Source organism: Diorhabda carinulata, chromosome X, assembly GCF_026250575.1.
Source record: "Diorhabda carinulata isolate Delta chromosome X, icDioCari1.1, whole genome shotgun sequence".
Lineage (NCBI taxonomy): Eukaryota > Metazoa > Arthropoda > Insecta > Coleoptera > Chrysomelidae > Diorhabda > Diorhabda carinulata.
Window position 1 is genome coordinate 7470730 of NC_079472.1, and position 26837 is coordinate 7497566.

The 26837-nt window shown below is 33.0% G+C and overlaps 1 protein-coding gene across 2 annotated transcripts in view; it reads left to right on the forward strand.

Annotated features, from left to right (window-relative positions):
* Nucleotides 1-26837, forward strand: part of LOC130902747 (facilitated trehalose transporter Tret1-like) — a 59289-nt gene that overhangs the window by 26690 nt on the left and 5762 nt on the right. For both annotated transcript variants that reach the window (XM_057815012.1, XM_057815015.1), the window contains exons 4-10: nt 2923-3058; nt 6790-6975; nt 9638-9736; nt 12064-12266; nt 16657-16872; nt 18747-18933; nt 26322-26462. In XM_057815012.1, the coding sequence (XP_057670995.1) occupies nt 2923-3058; nt 6790-6975; nt 9638-9736; nt 12064-12266; nt 16657-16872; nt 18747-18933; nt 26322-26462 (1168 nt within the window). The remainder of the gene's footprint in view (nt 1-2922; nt 3059-6789; nt 6976-9637; nt 9737-12063; nt 12267-16656; nt 16873-18746; nt 18934-26321; nt 26463-26837) is intronic.

The following is a 26837-nucleotide window of genomic DNA, read 5'->3' on the forward strand; positions in this document are numbered from 1 at the left end:
TCTTACTATCATAGAACCGAGGTAATTAAAGTGTTCTATTTGTCTCTTTCGATGCTTTTCTGTGTTATGTTCATAACTTGGTTATATGTATATTTGTGTTCAAACTGGATTTTTTGAGTGTTGGCTGTATAGTTCGTGATTTTGGTTTGGGGTTTCTTCGTCCTTTGCATATATGGCAATGTCATCAGCTTAATATATCTCTATTAATGTAACTTTTAGGCTTTACTTATTGCCGCTTGTATCTCTCTTCTGATGTGATTTCCTCTTCCAGATTTTTTTTATTTTGTACGTTTTTCTTCTTACTTTTTCTTTCACTTTAGTCTTGTCTATTCAGGGGCTCCTTGAAATATTCTCGCTACCTTTCTACAAGCTGTTCTTCCTCCGTTATCACTATGTCTCTTTTGTCTTGCATATTCTTCATACTTTTCCTCTCTCCATATACATTTCTTTTTTCCTCATTAATTTTTTTACCTTTGTTCTTTTTAGTTTGTGTTTGTGATGGATTTTTTCGTATTTTTTATTACAGGTATATTTTCCATGATGTCTTTTGCCTTTACTTTACTCTTTATTTTTTTTGTTCACTAGTGTTTCTTATGTTTCTGTTCACAATCCTCGTTACTCACAGCATTTTTCTGTAGCTTTTCTCTAACATACTTCCATGTTTTCTTTTCCACTGAATTTTACGTTTAGAACCTCTTTGTATTGTTTGTTGATTGTGTGATCTTGTAACTTATAGCATTTTATCTTGTTAACTATTTTACTGATAGTTATTGTCCCTTTCCCACCTTAGTTAATTAATATGATTATTAGTAAATACTGATAGCTGCGTTTGGCTGTTCCTTCTTTTATTGTGGTGTCCTTCATTGAGTGCCAAATTTCCTGAATGACCAGAAAAACATCTATAATTGATTTATCGTTTCTGCTTTGAATTTCTCTCGTTTTTTGTGAATTTGCTTATGTTTCCTATTTTTAGTTAGTTCTTTAAACATAATTTGGTTATGTATTGTCCGTTTCTTGTAGGTTTACATTGTCTTCCTAGCAATATTCTATTCCTTCGTTTCTGTTCTCTTCACTTTCGTTAAGGTCTTCAATTAAAAAGTTGACGGTACTAAATTACTTTTTTTATAATCACTAGTTGTCTTTTCAATATATTTTCATCATTACTGATTTTTTTAGTGTTCAGATATTCAAAAATCTCATTCCTTTCTATTAAAAATTGATGTTTTTTGAGGAAATACAAAAAATAGAAAAGTATTTACAAAACCGATAAAATTTTGATATCACAACAACAGCGCGTACGGCGGCATAACTGAAACTATCGTCACACTAAAAGCTAAAATAAAATCGTGTGATATGAGAGACTACGTCATAATAGTAGTACACAATCGCACCGAAGAGGTTTTTTCGAATGAAGTCGCGAGTACACTAAAGATATGTTGCGGAACTTTTAACGCGTTTTCTCTAAAACTGGTTTTCGCAGAATGGCTACTGTCACATCTAGCTTTATAATGAAATAATGAGTAAACGAAAGTTAGAGCAAGAATGTTTAATACAACCATCTAGAAAGAAACCCATATATAAAGTAATTAAAAAATAAATTTAAAGCTTCAGTTGACATTCTAAACAAAATGTCCCAGATCAAAATGAAGCTGTTGAAGTGACTCTATTGGGACATTTACAAATGAACAGACAAATATATCGAACTTATGGTGTATTATCATATAATGTTCATCGGATTTTAAAATCCTGCAAATATAATGATCGAAAAATACAATTAGATTAGTGCGTAATGTAAACGAGAATGATAATTTCGTGAAAAATTTAGTGTCATATCTTCGTGTTAGATAGTGGGTTTATTGGGACTCAACTATTACTGGAGAGTCATCCACATTTATTCATATACACGCGCATTTCATTAACAAATGCGCCCTTTCTCTGAAGTCACATTCTATCAATTCTTGTGTTGATTGCATTGCACGTTGCCTGGATGCAAAGTTTAAAATTCGCTGCAAACTGTGAGGCAGACGATGTCTTGTGAGTTGAGAATCTTGGCATTTCTCGTATGGACTCTCAACATTGTCTTCGGTCCTAGATCTTCTAGGATGACCTTTTGCTTGTGGTTTAAACATTTTACCAGTTGCTTCAAAACGTTTTACCCACATTTTATTCAAATTAACACTCGGAACTTCACTAATTCCCGAAAGTCGAAATTCAGAACCAGTTTTATCCCCTGGTAATAATATACTTGCGCGACAGTAGTAAGCTACTCCCGCCCACTCGAGTGCTTTATTAGTGAATTTATTAGTTCAGATAATTTTTGATGGAAAATTATCTGAACTATTCTGAATTATTACGAAATAAACATGGAAGTAGAAAGAGGAAAACCCTATCTAATACTATTTTACCTTATCCTGGAGAATGTTTCGAGGGTCTATCCTGTGGTGCTTCGCTGTCATTCTGCTAAGATTAGAGCAAATCAACTTCAATAGTTCAGTTAGGAATCGAAATGTGGATGTAAAAAAAATCAAGAACGTTAAAACAAGAATAATAATACTTACTGGAAGATATATAAGAATCGTTATTTATTGCGACGACATAAGTTACAGCCAAAGAACATCTGGTGTAACCTTTTGCGCAGATCAATTCTACTTATTATTGGAAAACTCCCACTTTTCTGAATAATATTCGCCATTATGTTTTTCGCTTCTTTCAGCATATAATAAAATACATCATCAATCTTTGAAATTGCAAAATTCTACATTGAGAAATTATGCCCTTAGTTAATTTATTAAAATTACATTTCCATTTTGTAATAGGTTGAAAATTATTTAAGGAAATTGAATGAGATATAATAAGCAGTATTTTCAATCATATTGTAATAAAATTATAATATACTAATTATTATTTATATTAATTGTTTAGATCATAGCTTCAATTATAGCAGCTTCATTCGCTATTGGAAATGGGGTATCCATGTCTTATTCTGCGATCTTAATTTCACAATTGGAGGCACCAGATAGTGGTTTTCATGTGTCCAAAACTCAAAATGCATTTATGGGTGAGTTTATGATCAAAATTTTTTATTTCACTGTTCTATGAGAATTATGTGAATCATACTTTTATTACAATATACATGTTTTTTTTCCTGAACGTGGTTGAAATTATGAACCAAGAGGTTAATAATTATACTAATAGAGGCAGTACAATTAATATTTGGTACACACACATACACCGTTGTATATAACGCCTATCTTAACTAGGGAATCTTTCTTGCCACGTGGAAACAGCAGCAGCAGAGACTGAGGCTCTTGCCAAAAGAAAATATGCCAACAGAAAAACCATTATCCTATCATCCGCTCTGTATACTGTTTTCAGTCAACAAAAGCTTTGCACGTATACTTCATAAAAGGATAGAATCACGGAGGCTTTTGGTAAGGTTGTTCCATATTTAATGCGATTGATCTCGTCATCACTACTTCAATGGAAACGATCTCAGGAATCAGACGAACTGAAAAAATCTAGTGGTGTCGCCTGATATAAAGAAAGACTTTAACACAGTCATTTCGCAAGATGAGCTTACCAGTATAACTATAAATGATTGTAGCCTGTACTGTACAGACATAATTATTAAGTATGGCTGAAAGAACGGCCACAAGGAGTACAAAGTCACTGGAGGGACATAAAGGCTCAGGGCTAGGTCTTTTCTTGTGGAACATCATATATCAAGACCATTTCCACTTTTGATAGGATACTTGAGAAGATCTGTATGAGGATGGACTCAATTGGTCTGATACTAGCTCAAAACAGAGGCTGTGCTAATTACCAGCAGGAAATAAAGGGAGAGGCTGGAGCTGTAAGCTGTGGAGCAGTCGATAACATTTCATCCGAAACTTGGGAATGCTAGATTGATCTCCAAAAAGCAAGTAAAGCTCTTGAGTGTGAAGGCAACTCAAAGATTTTTGAACAGCGGAAAAAACTATGTATATGTATCAGGAATGGGCATAATGCTTGATGATTCGGATGGTTACACTAGACAATATGAGGAAAGTCCACAAAGTGAAATTTACAGAAATAGTAGGACTCGCTCAAATAACATAGTATTTTCCCCATTTACATGAGCAATTGAGCATGAGATATTTTCAAATTCATGCCATGTTTCTGTATAATAGAATAAAAACAAAAATGAACTCACGAACTAGAGCTTTGTTTGAAACTGTTTAGGTAAAATAAGAAAAAAATGTGTTGATATGTGATTTTACTTAGGGTAAAACGTCCGAAGCGAACTAAATGCAACAATCGGCTGACGAGTTCATGGCCAATTTATTTTGGCTTATACACGATATATTCCTTATTGGCTATTTATCAATGACTATACCTTTTCATTTAGGGATCATTTCTCTTCTGCCAAAATAGTGTCAAATTAGACTTACCTTCGATCAGTTCCTCTCCCACGATATATTCCAGATCTGACATCAAGCGACTATTAGCTGCTTCCAGTTAAACAATGCCAAAAGAAAGAAAATATCAGTCAAATTAGGAAGTCGGCGCTGAAACAGAGATCTATTTTGATGCCCAACAATAATTGTTCCATAAATATGACACAGAAAAGTTAGGAAAGTATTGGACTGTTGTGTCACTCTTTAAGGATACTAGGTATAAAAATAAATAAAAATTTGTCTAAAAAAATTTACTAGCATGAAGATTATTGATCGATATGTTATATAGAGGTCGACATCTAAATTGGCGTTTAGACGAGATGCGAGAATTTTTCCGCTTTTGTTACGAAATTTGCGTGATATTGACAGTTTTCCACTCCATTTGAGAATATATTACTTACTGGTTACGCGAGGTGCAACATCAATGCCTGTTAAAAGCCCTATTTGTATTTTAAAATACCTATTTAAGTTCTTCACTTCAGTCCTGTTTATTAACTTTCAACTACTATATTTTTTAATGACATATACGTAAATATACATAATAACAATGCTGTTTGAAATTCAATGTATGATGTAGCTTTCTGGCTAGAAGTAATCAAAATACTAACATAATCTCTACTTTTTTTGGAACAAAAAACTCATGGCATACAATTGTTGCATTCTTAGGGAATAGTGAAATTTTCATACAAAAACTCGTCACAGCAGTGTCAGGATTAGACATATCATAAATAAGAAGCTTCTTTCATATAGCAATACTTCTCAAATTCTTCCAGCATGACCTTTTTCTTGTAATATGTTAAGTTGTTTAGCAGTTACAGTACTTATAATATAATAACAAGGTACCTGACTCAAATTATTATGAATTGGTTTTGTATGTACTAGGTATATGCCTAAATGAAGTTAGTTACGTATGGTGATATAAAACACATATAAAGATACAGAACTATGTATTGTACAAAAAACTACAACTCTAAATATAACTTTTTACATAACTTCTACAAAATTCTGTAGGCATAGAGTTGAAAGTCGCTAGCAGCGAGGTCCGGGCTGTATGGGTGATCAAATATGTTCACAGTGTAAGGTTGGGCATTATGGTGGAAAAAAACACCAATCGTCGGTACTTGATACTGTATTTTCGGCGCAATTTCTCAATGATCCCGCAGTAAATATGTGTAGTAATTGTTTTACCTCGTGATAAGACATCAATTAGCAAAATGCCTTTTCAAAACAAACAGAGCATATGAGTTTTCGAACATGATTTGTATAGGCTCAACTTTCGTTGGGGAGAAGAGTGCCTCCATTCCATTGATTGTTGTTTAGTTTCTCCTTTCCTCCTCTGTGACTATACAAGAAGGAAAATCATTAACATCGTTGTAATATGTAAAAACCTGGAATGCACTACCAATATCTTATTTTTAGTGTTGTTTGGATTTTTTTATTTTGAAATTCCAATTTCTAAGTAGCAATTTCATTAATTAGTAATGGAGAGGTTTGCAGAAATTACATAGCAAGAGCCACTAACTGTAAACTACGGACTTAGTTTAAACTTCTCTTCTATCGCTCTAATCATTTCATCAGTAACCAAAAACGGGCGCCCACATTGTTCTTCATCGTACACTTGATTACGTCCTTTATTAAACTGTCTGACTTATCTTGTAATCATTGAATAATTCATAGCATTTTGATAGTAAACCTCGCTGATTTGCAAATAAATTTCTCTAGGTTTAACTTTCTTTGCATTTAGAAAACGAATCACGTAAGTTATATCACAAGTCGAGGTATTTTCAATTGAGGCTGACATTATAAAAAAGCACTACAAAGAACGCGCCGGCAGCAGCGATTTGAATATTTCGTATAATTTTGCTGCTTGAATCAAAATAACTGTCGCGCATGTTTGGAACTGCGATCGCTGTTGATAATAGATATATAAACGGAGCTTGCATTGTGAATATACCTTGTATAAATCTTCTACTACAATTTTTCTATCATATAAATCTATATCGCATATTAAAACAATAATTGTTAACGTATTAATCTGAGAACTAGGATCGTCAAGATTAACTATTATTATTATTGGTTGTACGGTTAATTTATCCATACATTATTATCAAATTCATATTTTAATGGTCTTGAAGTGAATGACTATATTTCTATGACTAATTTCTTCTTTTAATGTACGTCTAATCATTTCTATAGAATTTAACACGCAATAATACGGTTTGGCTAGATGTGTAGCAATAGCATCTTTTTTCAAATTGTGCAATTCCTTTTTAGAAATATTTATTTATAAAAATTAATTTCAGAAATATTTATTCATGAGCTCAGTAGGACTATTTTTGTGTGATTCTTTTAGCTAGTATAGTTCCGTTGATGGGTCCCTTAGCATCAATACTCAGTGGTTTTTTAATGGATAAATTTGGGCGAGTAAACGCTTTGAGACTCGCTATTATTCCTGGAATTTTCGGATGGTCCTCACTAGCACTAGCTCCCAATTTCCAAATAATTATGGTGGGTAGGATTTTAACTGGTATAGCCTCAAGTAAGTATCAAATAATAATCTGTCCATCAAACAATGTTTTCAATAATTGATAGCTTATTTTTTACGTCAGAAAATTCAAACTAGATATATAGTGAAGTAAACAAAAAAGTCAGTAAGACAGAAACGACTTATTCGAGTTAGTTAATTATTATAGACGATACTGAACTTTGATTCACATTATATCTTATATCTCAAAATCAAGTAGGATGAAATACCTACACAATTTATACAGAGAAACTATGTTTTTATTCTAAAAATTAACTGAGTTTGAGAAACTCACAAAATATTTTTTTTATTTACTGTATAATAAATAAACTATCTTTCTTTAACAAACTATCATGATTTAAATAAAATTATGTTGTGGTTAATTTCAGTTTTATTTTTCAATTTAAAATTCCCTCCTCTAAATCAGAACCTTAGTAGTAGTGGAAATCTAGTAGAGATATGAGTCATACTTAGGCAGAATACAGTTGTATGTTTGAAATAAGATCCTACCACCTATCTTAATTACTCTGTGCATCGTGGCCGTTTAGTTCTACGAAACTATTCATAAGGATGTAGCTTAAGAAGTTTTTTACTAGATCTACTGAATTTCACACACACATACACGTGAGCGTGAGAAATCCCGTCCCTCTAAACATCCACCCCTGAATTAATTCACGGACGGATGCGAAGAACCTGTCAATCCGACGCACTTCACTCGTAGATTTCTTCCTCTTCCCTAACTTCTATGGGAGATTCGGAAGATCTATTTTTTTTAGAGAGTTAACCTGTTGGCCAACTTTTGGTTGTCTGGACGTATCAATGTGTGTTTGCTTTTGCTGCTTCGGATAAACGCTTTTCAACCTTCTTCATAACTGTTCCCGATGGCACTTGCTTGTATCGTGTCGGAGGGTGTCCTCTTGTAGGTTGACTCGGAAAACCTGGGATCTTCCATTATTTTTTTGTTTTATGTATTTTTTTTGTTTTTTGTTCATTTTTGGTATGTATTTCTTTGTATCTTTGGTATTTTTTACTAATCTAACTCAACCTATCGATCCGGATGTCTTCTCGAGCTCCCGTGTTTCCTATAATCCTCTCTGGTGTACCTGATAATTCCCTTAGCTCCTCGAATAGCTTTTCTACCCTGTCGTCCATGTTGTCAAATACTTTTTGCGGTTCTGTTTCTCCGTATAGTTCAACGCTTCTTGTTCACCACTGGACATTAAATGATTGTCTCAGCGTTATGTTCTGTTTGGTGTGTAGTTATGTTTTATTCGATTTGCATGTGTGTCCTCATGTAACCGAGGCGTGTGTCTAAAAAACTACTCAAATTGTATTTGAATTTGATCACTATAATTAGTAATTGAATGTGGAAATTCATCAGGAGTGTTTTAATTGAGAATGTTCTCTATTATTTTGAAAAAACCTATCTATTTGACTCAATCGCTCAAATTTTATCAACTCTAGCAGTTGATGACCCATTTTAATGTGTTTTTCCAAAGGTTAATCGAGAAAATGTCGTTAAATCTATTAATTTTAGACTATAAATATAGATCCGATATATAAAGAATGAGCGAGATTAAATACGAAAATATACATCCCGTATAATAGATATGTTTTCAGATTCAGCAAAAATTTGTTGTTCCAACAACATACCACAAAATCTTTCTTTGTTCACTTCGACAATATGGCCGACGTATTAAGTCACGTTACTCGAAATTATTTAAAGAAATTTACTTTAGTGAAGGAAATGTATTTTTATATGGAGTGTTCCAGGACTTGATGTAAAAAATTCGGGAATGAGTAGATGACGTGAAAATAATGCTGTGATATAAAAAAATTTCTCATACGACCCCTCGTTTCTGAGTTATAGGCCTTTAACGTTGCGATTTAGATCGTATATTTTCTAAACTACGAGTATACATTTCAACATTATGAGTTTTCAATGGATGATTACGTATGTCGATGTGTTTGACGAAATGAATAATTCTACATTACTATCTGAATGCTTATGCCCAAACGTTGACAATCCGTAACTTTTACAGGGACAACCTGTACAATTTGAAGATTAATCTTTCAATAGATATTTTAACACTAAGGTACTCTTTGTTTAACTCGATAAAATTTATGGTTTAGGAGGTAGACTTTTAGATCGTTGTACATGACAAGGAAACCATTCACCATAAAGAGACATTCTGAAGAAAATTATCATAAATTGTAATCATTTATTAAAAATACTCACAAGAGGTATTAAAACACAATCAAACATTTCTTGGTGAAAAGTTTTTTCATGTCACAGCATCTACTTACTTTCGAATTTTTGGCAAGTCTCGGAACACCCTGTATATTCACGGTTTCAGCTAAATGTGAGTTATATATTTGATATCCAGTTTTATAGGTAATAAAGACCTGGAACTGAAATTTCACCAATATTAAATATTAGCGGATATTGTTGGGAAACCGATTTGTAAGGACTATTTTCCTATCACGTCGCATAGAATTTTTCTAATAATTCTTATTTATTTTGAAGTACGAACTCATTATTATAAAAATTTCAACAAAATTGGATACTTTGTTCAGTAGTCTATTTACATTTGTTATCGCGATTGTAAATGTTCTGGTATGACAAGGGAATAAAATTCATATACTGGTGATTTTATTATTCAATTTTGTGTTTTAGCTTGTGCCTCAAATCCTATTCTGGTTTATATAACAGAAATAGCACATCCTAAAATGAGGATGTCGTTTATGCAGATGATTCCATCATATGTTTCTTTAGGTAAGAGTGTAAATTTTTCAATGAAAAAATTTATATTATCGAATTGGTCGAGGGAAAACAGAATATAGATCATTTTCGGTTTCTCGCAGAGTATTATTTCTATAAACTGTAGTGACTAGGACTGTGTTTCAGATTCTTTACAAATATTGGATTTGCTACTGTGCAATAATTGCGTGAATCTGAAAATGTGTGAAAATACCCACTTCCGAAATACAAAAAAACATAGTAAAAACATAAACTATTAGTATTATGAAAACCAATAAAGACTCGAAACAACTGTAGAAATAAGTGAGTTCTGGGAAAAGTGTCCGATATCAATCTGAATAATCTCAATAAAATTTCTGTCATTGTGGACGCTTATTTTCTGTTTGACGATTCAATAAGTAAGGTGTTGGTAGGATTTTGGTCACCTGAATTCAAACGTGGCGGTATCAGCTTCGTTGAGCATTTGCTAGGTCTTATTTATGCGACTTAAGCGGATCACTTGGATATTTTATGTGTGATTTTATAATTGTAGATGAAATATTGATCCATCACTAGACCCTTCCAGACAGACGAACCTGTTTCGAAAAAGACAAAGACAGTTTCATCGACTAGAAAAGTGACAGATTTTGGTCATGGGATTGCGTTTACCGACAATCTTCAATACGGTGAAACAATAACAGAAGAGTATCATGCATCATTGCTTGATAAGGTAAAGGGAAAAATTGCAAATAAGCGCATTTGAAAAAACAGTGCTTTTCTATCGGACAACGCAATTTCTCACACTTCGGTGATCTCCATGGCCAAAATTCACGAATTGCACTTCTAATTGCTTAACACCCATAGTAATTATCAGATTTGGCTCGCAGCAATTTTTCTTATTTTCTTACTATACCACCAAGTTCCACTTGCACTATTTGGAATTGTTGAAAAGGTTAGAGTGTAGCTGGACTTAGTGTAAATGGAGACTAAGCCGAAAAATAGAGATAATTATGAAAAAAAAAATGTCTCGTTTCATCACCTGGTAGTATTCTAATTAGAATATACAATTTCCATAATCATTGGATCTTTCTAACGTTTACAGCGCCAATCTTACTCACTTTGCTTTTTGAAAATCGTTAAACGTATATGACACTCATTGAGTAACAATGTAACAACAAGGAACTGTTGTAGATTTAGTATGAAGAGTTGATACAATCGCTTTATAGTTTGCCTATTAAATTTCCTTTGATTCTCTCAATGTTTCCAACAGTAACTCAAGAAAAGGACCTGTCAGCATGTACTTAATTACCAAACGATATCCGTTACACCAATGAAATACCGTTGCTATTGAAGGATTTTCATGATCAAATTCACGTAGCAACTGTTCAAGACTTTGTTATTGTTCACTTACAACGACCTTGAAATCATCACAGGAGATCATAGCAAAGACATATATTCTCTTGAAAAATTCATATTTCGATGGAAAATCGTTCCTATTCACTGTCTGATAGCAGCGACTCATATGCAGTCAGAGCTTACTACTTAAGAATGATAGTTTTAATGCAGTGTTGCCAGCTCAAACTCCTCTAGTTTCGCGGCACCTTCAAATATAGGGTGGCCTAGCAACTATTGTGCTTTAAATGATTATAATTTATTATTGAATATTAGTCTTAATATTATAAATATTTTAATAAAATTAATAATCTAACAATATAAATAATTAATATTATTCAATTTAATATAACATAATTCGATAATATAATTATTAATCATTTAATAAAATTCTATTAATTTTTTTTACTTTAAATTGCTAATTTCTCAACTGGATCTTGATTGAATATTAATTTTTTTGAAATAAATTCGAATTATTTTCTATTATTCAGGTACTTTGCAAATCTTATCCAAACTTTATTGTCATTCGGCAAAAATTTGGAATCTAGGGTAAAAAAAACAGCTCTAGAAAGCTCACTTGTTTTTTACTACGACAATATTTTGTCGACAATAAAAATTCCATCCTATTACACTTGTCATTTTATATGTAACCCCGATATTCAACTCACATACTCGTTAGTTTTGAGTTTCTGATAACAACTGGCAATTGCGAAGAAATTGCAATAGGCAATAAAATGGCAATCAAAAATTGTTTTGCATTCATAAAATTTCTTTAAAGTATGAATATGTTGAGTACGATTTCAAAACACGGTATATGTACCTGGTATCAGGACTTGGCTAAAAATTTGAAGTGCTGCTTGTAAATATATAGATTTACTAGAAGAGACACAATTCTCTAATGTCCTCTTTTTATTACCCCATAAAATCCCAATAACACTTTTAGGATCTCTTATATGGCTTTGATATTTTAGGTATGATTATCACATATTTTGGAGGCTCTTATGTAAATTGGAGAACTATAGCTTGGTTGACGAATGGTTTTCTAATTGTATCTTTGATCGCTAGCAGCGTTATACGCGAAAGTCCATTGTGGTTGATTTATAAAGGAAAATTGAAAGAAGCCAAAAAGTCTCTTACCTGGTTTCATAAATATCAACCCAATCCACTGGGAAAAGTAGGTACATATTTTTTTATTTTACCACTGAAATTTGATTTGAACTACTTATTTATATTATTTTATAAATGGTAAATTACGGGAGTTCTTCTTCTCTACCAGATATCTATCTTAGACCAATTTGAGGAATGAAACTGATTGGAAAGATGAGCAAAGACTAACCTATTAGATACTGCTTTTCTTCTGTGGTCAGTACTAAGATGGTCTGAGAAATCTTGAGCACACGTAATGAACAACGCAAGAATAAAATATACCGATATAATATTGAAAGAATTTGATAAAAAAGAAGAAAAAAAGATTGACTATTAGAATAATATAATAGGGCTGAAATAAAAGAAGACATTATATTATTGGGAAACCACGACAACAAGAGATTGAGGAAATGCAACAGTCTAAGAAAATCTTCACTCAGAGTTTTATTGAAGGGTCTGACAGGATATTGCCTGAATAGACACCTTAAACTTGAACTAGTGGAAGAGGGCAACTCCAGATTCTACGGGATAGAAGAGAAAACCACTACCTATAACTTGCAGAATGCTAAGCATCAAATAATTTAAAATCTAAACACTTAGATAGAGCAAGAAGTTTTACCCGAATCAAAGCCGGTTGATGTTCTCAAAAGGGGTGAGTGGTAAGAGAAGTACTGGATTCAGAGACAGTCGTCTGAAGCTTAGTAAAGGGGAGGAAGCAATAGATTTTTTAGGTCACATCACCAAATAATTCATGTATGAAGCCAGCGTATCAAAAAATATAAAAATATACAAAAAAATTCCAAACAATCCAAAATATAGAATTTAAATTGAAGGAAACGAGAAAAATTAAATTTTCGTTCAGATATTTACACTAGAATATAGATTAGATACTATGACTAGAATAGATATTACGAAAAAGCAGGAAAACTGTCCACCACATCGACCGTTACGTTTTTCGTTGAACATTGTTCCTATTTATTTTCAGTAGTTGCTTCCAAATGTGTCGGTAATTAAAGAAAGAGTATCTAATTCTTAAGCTTTCTTTTTTCTCTATAGCCTGCAAAAGTAGAGTGAAAGTAATTTTAATATTTTCTGTTATACTCGCTAGTAACTTTTTGGTAGTATAGCTTCATAACTATAATTTTTATATGCAGTGCTAGCAAAATTGCTACTCAGTATGTGTATTATTTGATACTTTATATTTTTTTCTGAGAAATCAAATTAGGAAAATATTTTCCTTTATCGTGGTCATTTGTATTTCATTTTTAAGCAGATAAAAGGAGCGCCGTTTTCCACTTCTTCCTTGAAGTGAAGCGAGCCGTTGTCGAAAGAAAATGGTAACAGCCTACCGATAGCAAACACAAGAAAATGAAAACCAAAATAATAGTCACAGATAATATTTATTTTTCTACCCTCATAGATGTCTAGTACCTCTATATATTATATGACTTTTTGTCGTTCATCTTTAACGTTGTGTATGAGTACTATCATAGTAAGATAGACACATTGATTTATGCAAATATCTATTTCTCCCAATTGGTTCCATAGATTATGCGATTCGCTACATCTCGATTATTTCCTATGGGGCCTCGTTTCTATTGATGAATTAGTAACAATTAACGCCTTGGAAACTGAAATTGTTCATTGTACGTAATATGAAATCATCAACACATGCGGTGTCCATGTAACCCAGTCAAATGTAGTTTTGCCAAAAAAATAGGGATAGATGGTTTCTCGACAGATTCTTATGTTTTCGGTATGCTGAATCCAAATATGAAGTTTGCTATAAAAAAATGTGAGAATCAAATTGTGAAAAAACCAAAAAATTTCACAAAATCCCTTGTAAGTTGAAAAGTGTGCGTCCTAGTGAGTTCCTCACAACTTTCAAAACTGAAGTAGTTGAAATTTCCTTCAAAATGCAGTGGTCTCCTTTATTTTTTGAGTGCAGGGCACCACCACTAAGTGCGCTGAAAAAGAGTAACTTATTAGCACTTAGGCAAAAATGACAGAATCTCAGCCCTAGCTAGCTCCAGTCGCTTTCTTATCGATTTTTCTCAATAAATACGTGTTTTCTTCATGTTCTATGATGGTTTCAAAATTACGGAGTCTTTAAAAATATTGCCAATGGATTGGTAGTAATTCATAGACCGCTCCAGCCGTTTTGTTGTTTATTTCAAACATGAAATAATAAAATGAAAAGTAATAGCAATTAACAACAAACGATACGATTAATTAAAACAATACAGTTAATACAGAAAACAATTACATTTTAAGTAACCATTATTACATCACAATTAATTTCAATTATTTAATTGAGCTTCCTCCTTTTGGTCTCGCTTTTCGCGAGTTTTATTACCTCACTCCTAACGTTCTCACATGGTACATGTATTGCGTTTTGGGGAAGCCTCTGTTAATTGCTTTTGAGCATAGTTTAGTGGCACAAGTTCTTCACACAGAAAACCGTGAGTTTGGAATGAAAAGGGCAGTGAACACGAACGAACGCTATGTGCTTCTGGTGCTGATTCCTAAGATTTTTGCAAGTAAGCTACAATCATCCTGTTATTCACGTACTGTTTCCTATATTTATTGCGATCTTCGACATTTGTGTTTTTTTTTAACAAACAAGTTTACCATCATGAGTACTGTTTTCAAATTTGTCAACAGTTATTTCTTCCAAATCCAAATAAGATTTCACAACCAAGCGTAAGTCCCACATTGTCAATGGGCTGCCGTATGCAGCTGCAGCAATTAATACATTAACCAATGTTCTCTCCATCTGCTTTCACAGCCCTTGCTACATCTTCGGTCCTGTAGACCATGTAGCGTCGAAAGCCATGGTATGGCTTAAATTAAAAATATACTTACCTACTGGTTAAGTAGAAACATCAGAAAACCAAACAAAATGTTTGGCGGCTCAGTTTTCGATGGAATTATTAATATTATGTGTGAATTTGCCATCGACGATTATTCAAAATATTTCAAACATAGCAAATACGATAATAGCTTCAGAAGACATAGATACATAACCTTACAAAAATACAGCTTATGATTATAATGCATATTACCGCTATAAACCTCAGTAACACATTCTATTAATTTAGTACTATTTTCAAGAATAACTTCATGAATCTCCGGACAACATTGCTGCAAATTCTATAAAAAAGCTGAATAATTTGTAAACACGCAAAAAATTGCTAACTCACCCACTTAGGCTAAGTGACCCTTTTCTACGATATTCTCCTAATTCTAGTTAGATTTGCGTTTAAAACCTGTTTTTCTTTTCCAATAATTTAATTTAAATTATATTTGTGACCTTCAGTAAGTAAGTCCACTCAATGAAATGTTTTACAACATTAGGAAAAATGTACTTGGAGATTACGAATTTCTTATTGCCCTGGTTGAAATTTTCTGCGTATTAGCAGTTACAGAGAAAACTTACTCCAATAACGAATCGAAACTAATAAAAAATATTTTCCTATCATCGAATTTCATGGGGTTATCAAAACAATTCAGGTATTTTTTGATCGCTTATTTTAGCAGCTACTTGCGCAAAACTTCGTGTAAAGAATGAAAGTACCTTTACTGAATAACCAAATGGCGCCTGTAACCGTTAATAATTATGACTCGTAGGTACACATTGCTAACTTAGATCCGTGAACTTGGCACTCGAAGCTCGCAATACTGAATAATGGATCCACCTGGTTGGCTTCAAGATGAATGGCTAAGTCGCAGCAGGCTTCTGTGGAGGGTACCCCAATAGAAGAAAAGTTTTATTGCGTGTGGAGTCGAAGAATTTGCTGAAATATGTGGATGGGCTATACTTAATCCATCCCATAGAAACAAAGTAATGACCATCTGCTACGACAGCACAGCTGCTATAAAGCCATAACGTCAGTTATGTTGTCCTCTAGACTTTTACTGTCCACTCCGTTTGGGTTTCTTTAACCAATTTCTGAAGTCTGTAAAAAAATCGCCGGGTTTCCTTGATTACGGCATGAAATTTGACATTTGATGGTGAATTTACTTGGAATTGAAACAAAAACTTATGTAATCGAAAAAACTTAAATTGAGGCAGGTATTTGCAATTACTCTTAATATGTAAATAATTTTAATTGAGGCAATACGAAATGCAAATTCGCAATCTCAACCTGTTACAAAAGATTTCGTTTTTGGCTCTCCCGTTTTATGAATGGATTATTAGGACTGATATTATTCTATTATCATTGGTCTTGTATCCAAAAGATTTTAAGATTAAGTTACATAGACGTGTATGTTGAACTCAAAGATAGCTATATCAACTTTAACGCCAAAAAACTCGAGCAGTAGATAGAGTTTCAACATTGCAAAATAATTCTGTTAACATTTATCTCGACTTCAAGCCATATTATAAATAAACAATCATATTTTTTCCGCCGTAGAAAGAAACATATGCAGAACTCGAGTTCAAGGCTCTTAAAAAGAAACAAGACGAAAAAGATGTGTTGAGAAAAGAAAAAAAAAGTGTCAAAGATATTATTAGAGAGTTTAGGAAGCCGACTGGATACAGACCTGTATTAATAATGATCCCTTTATTTTTCTTTCAACAATTTTCTGGAATTTATGTTACAATGTTTTATGCAATCACATTTATACAAGTGAGTATTAAACTATGTCTCAATAAATAAAAATTTCCCCTAAAGATTAATCATCATTCTCTGTAAATTTGTTGTTGCTTTATTTCATTTTAAAAATTGTTTCTGAAAGATTTGGGTAAATATGAATAATATGAAATATGGTTTTTTTTTGAGAAATATTTATGTTAGATGTTGAAAATGGATAAAAAAAGTGAAAAATCATTTTATATCGAACATGGTTAACATTTTTCTCGATTCTATTTTGAAGCATGAAGCATTATCTGGAAGCACGACGTCTTCCGATTTAAACAATTTTAATTGTGATCGTTTTGCGATAGAATGCGAAATCATTAGATGGTTTTGCGACGCCGCCGTTATTTACTATAGTAATGAGCGTTACCTTGGAACAGACACTTTTGGTGATGGAATTCAAATAAAGGTTTAAAGAAGGAAGACATTTTGCTATAGAATGCAACATCATCGATAGGCGACTGGGTAATTCATCACATCATTAGATGACATACAATATATATAGTAACGGATTCAAGAATTATTAGATAGATTGGGTCGTGAATTTACTTCGCTAACACTTTTACCTATTGATCTATTGTGTACCCAGGCAGTAACAACAGTAAAGTGAGCTACCTGTATGGGGGTATGCGGCTTACCTCTTCTGGCTTTAAAGAGCTTGAATGTAAGTACCGTAATCTTTGTTCATGGATGGCCTTGCACTCACAAAGGAGTGTTCGATGGTTTCCTTTGGTTCTTTATAAAAGCGACAAGAACTGTCGAGAGTTTTTCCGATGTTCTTCAGGTGATAGTTCACCAGGCAGTGTCCAGTAAGCAAACCAGTAACTCTCCTTAGCTCGTCTTTGTTCAATGAAAGGACCTTTTCAGATTAGTTGGTGGAATATTTTCGATTGATTCAGACCTGGGACCTTATTACATGTTTCTGATTTCTTCTTGCTTTCCAACTTTTCGATGACCATAACTTGATGGTTTTTTGGGAAACCTATGAAAGGTTTTATGAAAGGAATTTTCCCGCCTCAGATTATCTGCTTGTTCTTTATCGCGCACTCCGGTGTGGCCAGTTACCCACATAAGAGTAACTTTATTGTCTGCTCTCATTAAATTTAGAGATTTAATGCAGTTCTATACTTGCTTTGACTCAATTTTATAAAAGTCAAGTGGTTGTTGGACTGCTCTGCTTTCTGATAGGATGAATACAATCGCATTGCAGTAGTTCTGTTGTGCGCAGCGAGCTGCGCATGTGAGGATGAGGTATATTTTCTTTATCTTAGTTTCTGATCTAAGGTCATCCCGAAATATTTAATATCTGACTTAAGGACTAGGTCAACTCCGTTCATTGCATGGGGTTTTGGGAAGTATTGGCTGGATGGAAATTGTAGTCTTTGAGAGGTTTATACTCAGACCTTTAATAACACACCATATCTGACCGATTGTTAGCGCAGATTGATCGCATTTGTTTCCATACGATACCGTCATGCTTACCCCGAACAATTATCGCCATGTCATGGGCGTATCCGCAAACTCCATATCCATTCAAGAATGCCACATCACACATTACTGAAGATTACTTAATCAAAAGCATGTTATGAAAGTCTACAAAAGTGTATTAAAATTCGCAGTGGAACGACTTATTATTGAGAAAAAACTCTTTTTTTGCTTTCAATCATTCCTCTCCGAATTTTTAATTTTAGTTTTCTTATTATTGAGATGTTTATCTTATGGAAACAGCAACAGAATTAACTTATATATGATGTTTTTTATTTGGCTTACAGTGTTGTAAATATTTCAGGACATCACAACATATTTTCTGAAGTGATGTGAATTCTACTCATTTTTCCTAATTTATCTAATTGATATCATTCTAGGATTCGGGTTCAAACATAAATGCATATTTTGCTTCATCTTTCATTGGATTAATACGTTTGGCGATGGCTATATTCAATGTTTTCATATTAAGATACATAAACCGAAGAACAGCTATTATGGTAAGCGGCGTGGGAATGGCTATATTCATATTTATTAGTGGACTCTATACTCAGTGGAATGAAGAAGGTAAGTACGAAGATATCCAAATCGTTGGTATGCTTCATTATTTGATTAATGATAAAATTAGTCAATAGAAATTAAGAATCGATCATAGTTAGAACGATTTAGATGGATCCAACAATGTGTGTTGCTATAGTAACCACCTATTGAAGTTCTTCATTAAGTTAGAAAACCTCTTAAAATCACAATACATTGCTCAGGTAAAGCTTTAAGAGTAGAAATAAGTAAAGCAATTGGATCTCCAATATCGTAGAAAACGTTGGAAATTAAAGAATGCGCCTGGAAGCATTCGAAAATAATTGATTCTTATTTTTCAGTCTAAATTGGATGTAACGAGAGGGCTGCTACTTAAGTTTTGAGATAAATGTAGTAAAATAAATATTTATAATTGGATATGACTCTATTGTTTTCGAAATATTCAGATTAATACAGTTTTGTATGGGTTTGAAGCATTTTTTCCATCCCGATGTACGGTGGATGACCCATCAATTCGATGCTTCGACTGTTCAAAAAAGTTTTTGTTTGAACTGATGTGTGAGAGCTATTGTCGTGGTAGCGAATGATTTGTCTTCTGAGATTGGTTTCCCTGATTGTTTTCCACACTTGACATGTACAATCCAGTTAAGGCAACCATTCATCTTGTGCGAAGTGCGACCACGATTGAATTCGGAAAACCAGAGAAACACGTTGGCTCGAGATGGTGCGAGTTGATTTAATCCACGTCGAAAGTCATAGAAATTATCGCACGAAAATATATGATGGCAATGTCAGATTTGACACATTCACATCATTGTTGCCATATCTTAAAACATACGTCATCATTTGATTTGTCCATTTTGTGAGTTTATCCGAGAAGGCATCCTAGCATCATATTTTCAAAATTACTAGTTAGTTAAAAAATACATTTTATTCCAATTCAACGAAAATAATTTATAGAATAATAATTCAGGTAATTGAGTATAGAGCTGTCTGTGTGTACCGAGTCTACCGAATCTCAAAACCAACATTTACAACCGTAAAATTTTGGCAGCTGAGCTTAAGCGTGGCTTGACTGATGACAACCGTTTGTACGGCTAAAAACTGCGGAAACAACCTTCAGAATGAAGCTAGAGAATTATAAGAGGCTATAATCGTATCAAATGATCGTGTTTACCTTGTAAAGACCGAAAAATTATGAATCCACGCTTTTGGTGCTGCATATCTCACAAATTGTAACAGTATTAATCTAAATTCACAATTACCATTTTTATTTCACACGCTCTGTGTCTGTGCAAAGCCCGTCCTTGATCCAATTTGCACATATTCAAAAGAAAACCGAAACAACTGACTACATTAGCTACCTACTTACCCCTGCTCACGTCGAAAATAGTTTACAAGATTAAACTATCAAAACTTGCTGGGACTGAAAACATATAAACAATGGAATATTTTGGACTATTTCAATGGTATAGGGATGGGGATTAGAGATAAAGAAAAATCACCAAGGAACTGATAATAATAAACTAACACCGTAAAACCTCATAAACACGAATCTGTGATATTATTAGGTAGTGGTAGTATACAAAAAATATTATTTTCGTCGATCGTGTATTAACATCCGTTATTGACTGAAAATCATAAATAAAGTACTTCCTGATAAAGACAACATACCTTTTGACATTTCGGTGATCACCATGTGTGAAATCCACGAATTTTACTTCGAATAGATTGACCACCTATCGTATTAACCATACGACATTCTCTTGTTTCCTAAGATTAGAGAGATATTCATCAGATAAGTACCGTATAAGTATCGCATAAATTAACATCTATTCAAAGAGAAAGACAGCAACTATTATTTGGAAGGGTTGAAAAGGTTAGAGTATCGCTGTACTAAGTGTATAGACTTAAAAGTGGATGTTGAAAAACAGAAATTATGAAACAAATGTCTTGTTTCTCTGTTAGATAGAAAACTCTTCAAAACACTTTCGTATAACTGTAAACTTGCAAATCGTTGCTGTATAAAATAGGTCCCAGCTGTTTGATTACGATTGATTTCACGTTTACTATTTCAACGACGTTTCCATGGATATGGATAGTTTCACGTTGCGAGCGTCAAAATGAGTATTAAATGTCTTCTACTGCTTCTCTCGAATATAAAGTTTTTGACCTTCGACTTTGTTCTTGAAATAAAATACCATTCGTAATTGAATTTATCTACTAAGTCTGTCTTTTATTTCTCATCCTTCTAGCTCGTGATGTTTCCAAGCAACAAGAAACTATCGCAGAAATTCAATCACTAGTTGTACAAATGTTGATAATTTTAATATGAAACAACATATTCGTTGCGTTCTCTATATTTTTTAAATAATATTCTGTTGGTGTGATGAGTGGAAATTCAAGTGTTGTGATTTTTAGTAGTAATAATCCAAGGACATTGATAATTGTTTGAAAAAATTTCATAACAGATTTCGAAGAAAAATTTTTTGCTAATTATAGAAAAAATAAAGAGTAACAACAATTAGAAAAGTTAAGTCAAGATCCAGACGTGTTAATTTCTATAACTGATGAAGATGTATTTCCAATGCTGTTAATAATTTGATTATGATGTTCTTCGTCAATATTTAAGTAGGTTTTATTGAATTGGTATTATTGCGACCCGTAATTTTTATAAGCTCTTGCTCTTTTACACCAATTTTGGCCAATCGACTAACTGCAGTCAATCTATTGGAGTGATTAGTAATTTCTTTACCTTGGTATTCAAGCCAATCGCTTCTGCAGACGATTTTGTCCAATTTTGGTACCGATCATTTTCGGATTTCCAGTGATGATTTAGGAATAATCTGTTGACATCAATATTTTAAAGAATCTGACAGGACAAACATAGCCGTCGTTGTTTTCTGTTGAAAATTTGCTTTGAGTACACATTCTTGATCCACCTTCGCAAGTTTTGCTAAGTTCAACTCGATTTGTTTGATTCGACACAAAAAAAGTCAGTCAAGCCAGCAGCAGTTTCCCCATCTCGCCAAGATAATTCTACCATGGCTATGTTATAGAATTTCCGTTGCAGCACTTTTCGTTGTTTATATGGAACTTGATACTGTCGAACTTTGTTACCTTTTACAGGGATCTGATTGCAGTTATTGCCGTATAGAATCACAGGCAGCTCGTACTTTTTGAAATATAACACTTTTGATATGGTCAATAATAACTTTCATTTCATTATAACATTTTTCTGGTGACAGCTTACTTGTCAGGTTCCACTTGTTTTCACCGTAGTTTCTTTAAACTCTATTCTGTCTTTTCTTCTCATGTTCACAGCTCAATCCTCTAAAATCAACGCCAATTTTTCTGCCGTCCGGTTTCCATTGATACTTTTTATCATTGCAAAAGTCCATAAATACTTTCCGTATATACTTTTTACTGTAAACGGTGCTGTTATGTTTGATTCTATAGTTTCATTAATATTCACTTCAATATTACAACCAAATCGTTTTAAACATTAAATATTTGAAACTTCAAAATTGAAATGTTTTCACTATAATGTTGTACTGATTGGTTGTCTTCAATCAGATAACTTCAAATTCATTGGATGTATACTGAAGCAAAATATTTCAAATAAATGATGTCCCAAGAAGATTCAGCTTGATTTGACTTAGAAATAGATAAAACTGATTTTCATTTTCGTCCGATTAGCTAGTCTGGGTTATATCTTACGAGCCAGAAATTTGTTGGTTCGTTTTTGATAGAATTAAGCTTGCTAAATATCCATTAAAAGATGAGTTCACATTTTTTTGAATTCTAAAAGGTATTTTGAAGAAATTAATGATTTTAACAAGGCTTCAAATTCATATTACATAGAATACATCAACAAAATTGCAAAAAACTTCTACTACAATTGATTTAGAGACTTCGAGAGAGAGATTTCAGTTTATATCCAACCATTTACAAGTTCAGTAGTGAGCAGAGCTGATCTTTAACTGGAATTGTATGATTTGAAATCGATCTTCTTCACCAAATAAGAACTAAAATTGGATTGGACTTCCAATTTTCTGCCAGAAGAACAGTATCCCAGCTTGTGAAACTTGGAATCGTTTATCTTCGAAACAGAACTTTTCCAATATTAAATTTATCGTCAACATATAAAAGTGGTCACTTTGATATGTTATTTACCAAGTAGCTTAGTTTATCAACAACAAATAATATTGAAGTTAAGATTAATGTGTTTGCTAGTACTCAAAGTTTCCAAATATTTTTTTGCAACTCAACATTTTTTTATTAAATTGGAATCATAATACAACGCGTTTTTTTAGATACGACACCAATTGAAATTTAAGTTGCATACGAAGTATTTTATAATGCGTATATACACTGTTTACTGAGAAAGAATACACTTACCTACATTGTGCCTGCGTAAATCAGAGTTCCTACCAGAAATTTAATTAATTGAATTGAAAGATGGTTGATTTATCAGAAGACTGGCAACTCATCTAGGTCTTAATACGAGTATCGAAGTCAGAGGGAAGAAGCGAAAGGAATAAGACGGGATCTGGCTGCGAAAAGTAGAGCTTGGAGGAAGGAAGATTTCAAATGATGTACAAGATGTTGCATTAATTATTTTTTCAAGTGAACATACCTTTGAATTGACTACTAGTTGTGCATATGCAACAAATTCTCCAGGATCCCGTCCTACGGCATGTAGACGAATTAAAATTTCGAATTTGAAAAGCTAGCTAGAAAAACATTGCTCTCAGATGAGTGCAAGCAATCCAGAAAAGATATTCCAATCCTGCAATGACGGACGTATTCGCGTTTATAGACCACCGAATTCAAGATTTGAAGAGCAATATGTTGATACGTTCAGTAAATGTTTGGGCTTTGATGAGTATCAATTGGTCTGGCGTTTGTTGGAGAATTGGTGCAAGGTTCAACTCTATAATTTACCTCAATATGCTAGACAACATTATGTTGCCGTCGAAAAATCAAACGTATGATGGAAACGTTTTTATTTACCAACCTGATAATTGTCCTGTCCACATCACCCGAATAATTCAACAATGGTTTCGATAATACAATATCGAGTCTTCACCATGGCTTGCAAATAGTCCTGACATAAATCCCAATGAAAATTTAAGGCGGTGGTTGGCGAAAAAAGTTTACAAAAGGTATTTTCGTCCCAGAAATCAAGATCTTAATTTAAATGGAAGTATTTCTCGGATTGAAAAGAATGAAGCTCTAATTAATTACTAACAAATTTGTTCTTCTATTCAATTATTCATTGTCAAATATCCCAAACATTTGTTCTGTTAGGTTAGGTTAGGTAGTGTATCATCATTAGAAGTATTACTTCTACTCTGTATTTTTAAGTTATATTATGGATTCTTGTAAAAGTGACACACTTTGACGCGGCCTGTTTGATAGCCGTTTGATAATAAAATCGAGAGACCTCATCGTTTTACTTCCTCGTTTCATTGTAAATCACTATGAGCATTTTTCCTAATACCCAAGGAACACAGTTTTTCAATAGATGTCTATATCAACTCAAGCTCTTCTAGGTCGTTTCAGAAAGATGGAGTAATAAGAGTATTGTTGTATGTTATTTCAATGAACAGAAGTGTACAAACAGTATTTTTCAATCGATCATCGGGGCCTTTTGAGAATGTGTGAATATACTTTTGAAAAAATTAGCGTTATCTAAACTTTCCATAGCAACAACAACAACCCGAGAAACGAGAATTATCTTCAAAATGTCAGCTTTTCAATGACTGATTTGTCAGGAATAGTATATTTCAATAGCTCCGTTCAAATATTCAAAAATCTAAAGTGGTTCATATTGTTAGGAATTTAAACTTAATTTTTTCCAATCAAAAGAAGTTATTGTGCAATTAATACGCTAGGACTCAAACTTTTTTTTTGGTAACGCGCTCTATCTTTTGATACCACACCAATTAAAAATAACTAAGTTGCATTTTATAAATCGAGTGTAATGAGGATTTGTGATAATAGTTTTAAAAAATGATAATAAGTTCTCATAGCAACAACAACAAACCTAGAAACGAGAAGTCTTTTCTAAAAGTCGGTTTTCAATTATTGATTTGAAAGGAGTAGTTACTGTTCCAAGAAGGCAATTTAAGAAAACAGCTGATCTACGTTAAATTGGCAGCTGTGGGGTAAACAATTAATTTTCTGGTGTGTACTCGTGTTAGCTTTTCTTGAGTTTTCCGGTAGTGAGAACAGTTTGGTATTGGTTTTTTGTTTCATGGGGATAAAAGAACTCCACGGCTGAAACTAATTATTTTTGCAGTTTTTTAGTCAGTATGCAAGTAAGCTTTCAAGCCGTTTACAAAATCTAGAACGTTTGTATTTATTTCGTGCTTGAATTACCGGAGTTTTTTAGACAATAATTTCCATTGTTGCGTTCAAGGGATAACCAAGTGGCAGTTGAAAGGTACCAGGACAAAGCTTTAGGTGTAGTTATCCCCTTTTAATTGAATAAAAGTAGGAGTCCTGATTATTTTACCGCTTGCCTACACTAAGCGAAATACCTCATAGTAGAAAATAAAACGCATAACGGGAAGTGGGTATAACTGGACAAGATCTAAAATCGAACTTACTCCTCGGCAGGTATCTTTAAATGGGCAACAGCTGATTATGATAATTTGTGAATAGCTTTATTCAAATATTCAACAAACTAAAGTTTTAAAATGAGTATTGATATTGTTTGAAATACTTGTACTTTTATTCTTGAAATCAGTAGAAATGACGTTACAATTGATACTATTGACAGTTTCGGAAGTGAGTGAGGTTGCTTTTCCACTGATGGCGCTGTTTGGAAAGTTACCGATCTCAACCTTAAGGTGTCAGCACTAAGCTCAGCCTTCGGGAGTGCCAAGAACTTGTATAGCTAACGATATCATTGGAAAAGTTCAATATATGATACTGAACGACTGGATAAATTGCAGAAAGCGATCGCATTTGAAGAAAAGAAGAAAAATAAAGTGCTTTTCCATCAGGACAACGGTCGGAAATTCTTCAGAAACCCTCGTAATAGTAGCGGACGTACGTTACTTTCCCGAATGCATACAAATTCACAAATGATATCTGTTTTTTCTCCAACAACTCCAATTTCGAATCGATAGTCAACATAGTTAACGTCTTTCACTGATTCGACATTTTTTGAAGTCAACAAGCTTATTTCGATTTTTATGTTGTCAACAACAATTCTGGATAATTTAAACGCTGATTTTAAGCCTCGGTACGTCTTTGTACTCCAAATATTTTATTTTTAAAAAAATATCTTGATCTAAAGAATAACGAAAAGGTTCCACGATTTTATTTTAATTATGAAGGTTTTTCAAACTAAATATATATTAAAACATTTCTTGATAATATTGTTTCTATTTTTTTTATTGCAGGTGTTACAACTGCAAGTTGGATACCAGTGGCAGCTATTTTAATGTACGTTGTATGTTCAGTAACCGGACTAATGTTTCTTCCCAGTATGGTAACACCTGAACTGTTTCCAATAGAAATAAGAGGAGTGGGTTACACTATAGGTTTGTAGTTTTGGAATTTTTGTATTTCAAGAATTAATTTTTTTATTCAGATTCTCTGTAATTAATTTTACTCCTGATATTTGTGAATATATAGATGAGGAATAACGAACCTCAGGTCATTTGTGTTTTATACGGGCCCTTACACCTTCAAGGTATATCCACAAAGGAAGTTTCGTTTAGTTATATAAAAAAATGTGCACTAAATTAATATTTATTGAACAAAAATCTACAGTTGTTGAATTAATTTTTTACAAATGTCGTAAGCACAAATTTTTGTATGCCTTCTTCATAGAAGTTTGCCACCTGTATTTCAACCATTTAGTAACATCAGTTCATCATCATTCTACTAACCTACTAATCATGGAAATATTTCAG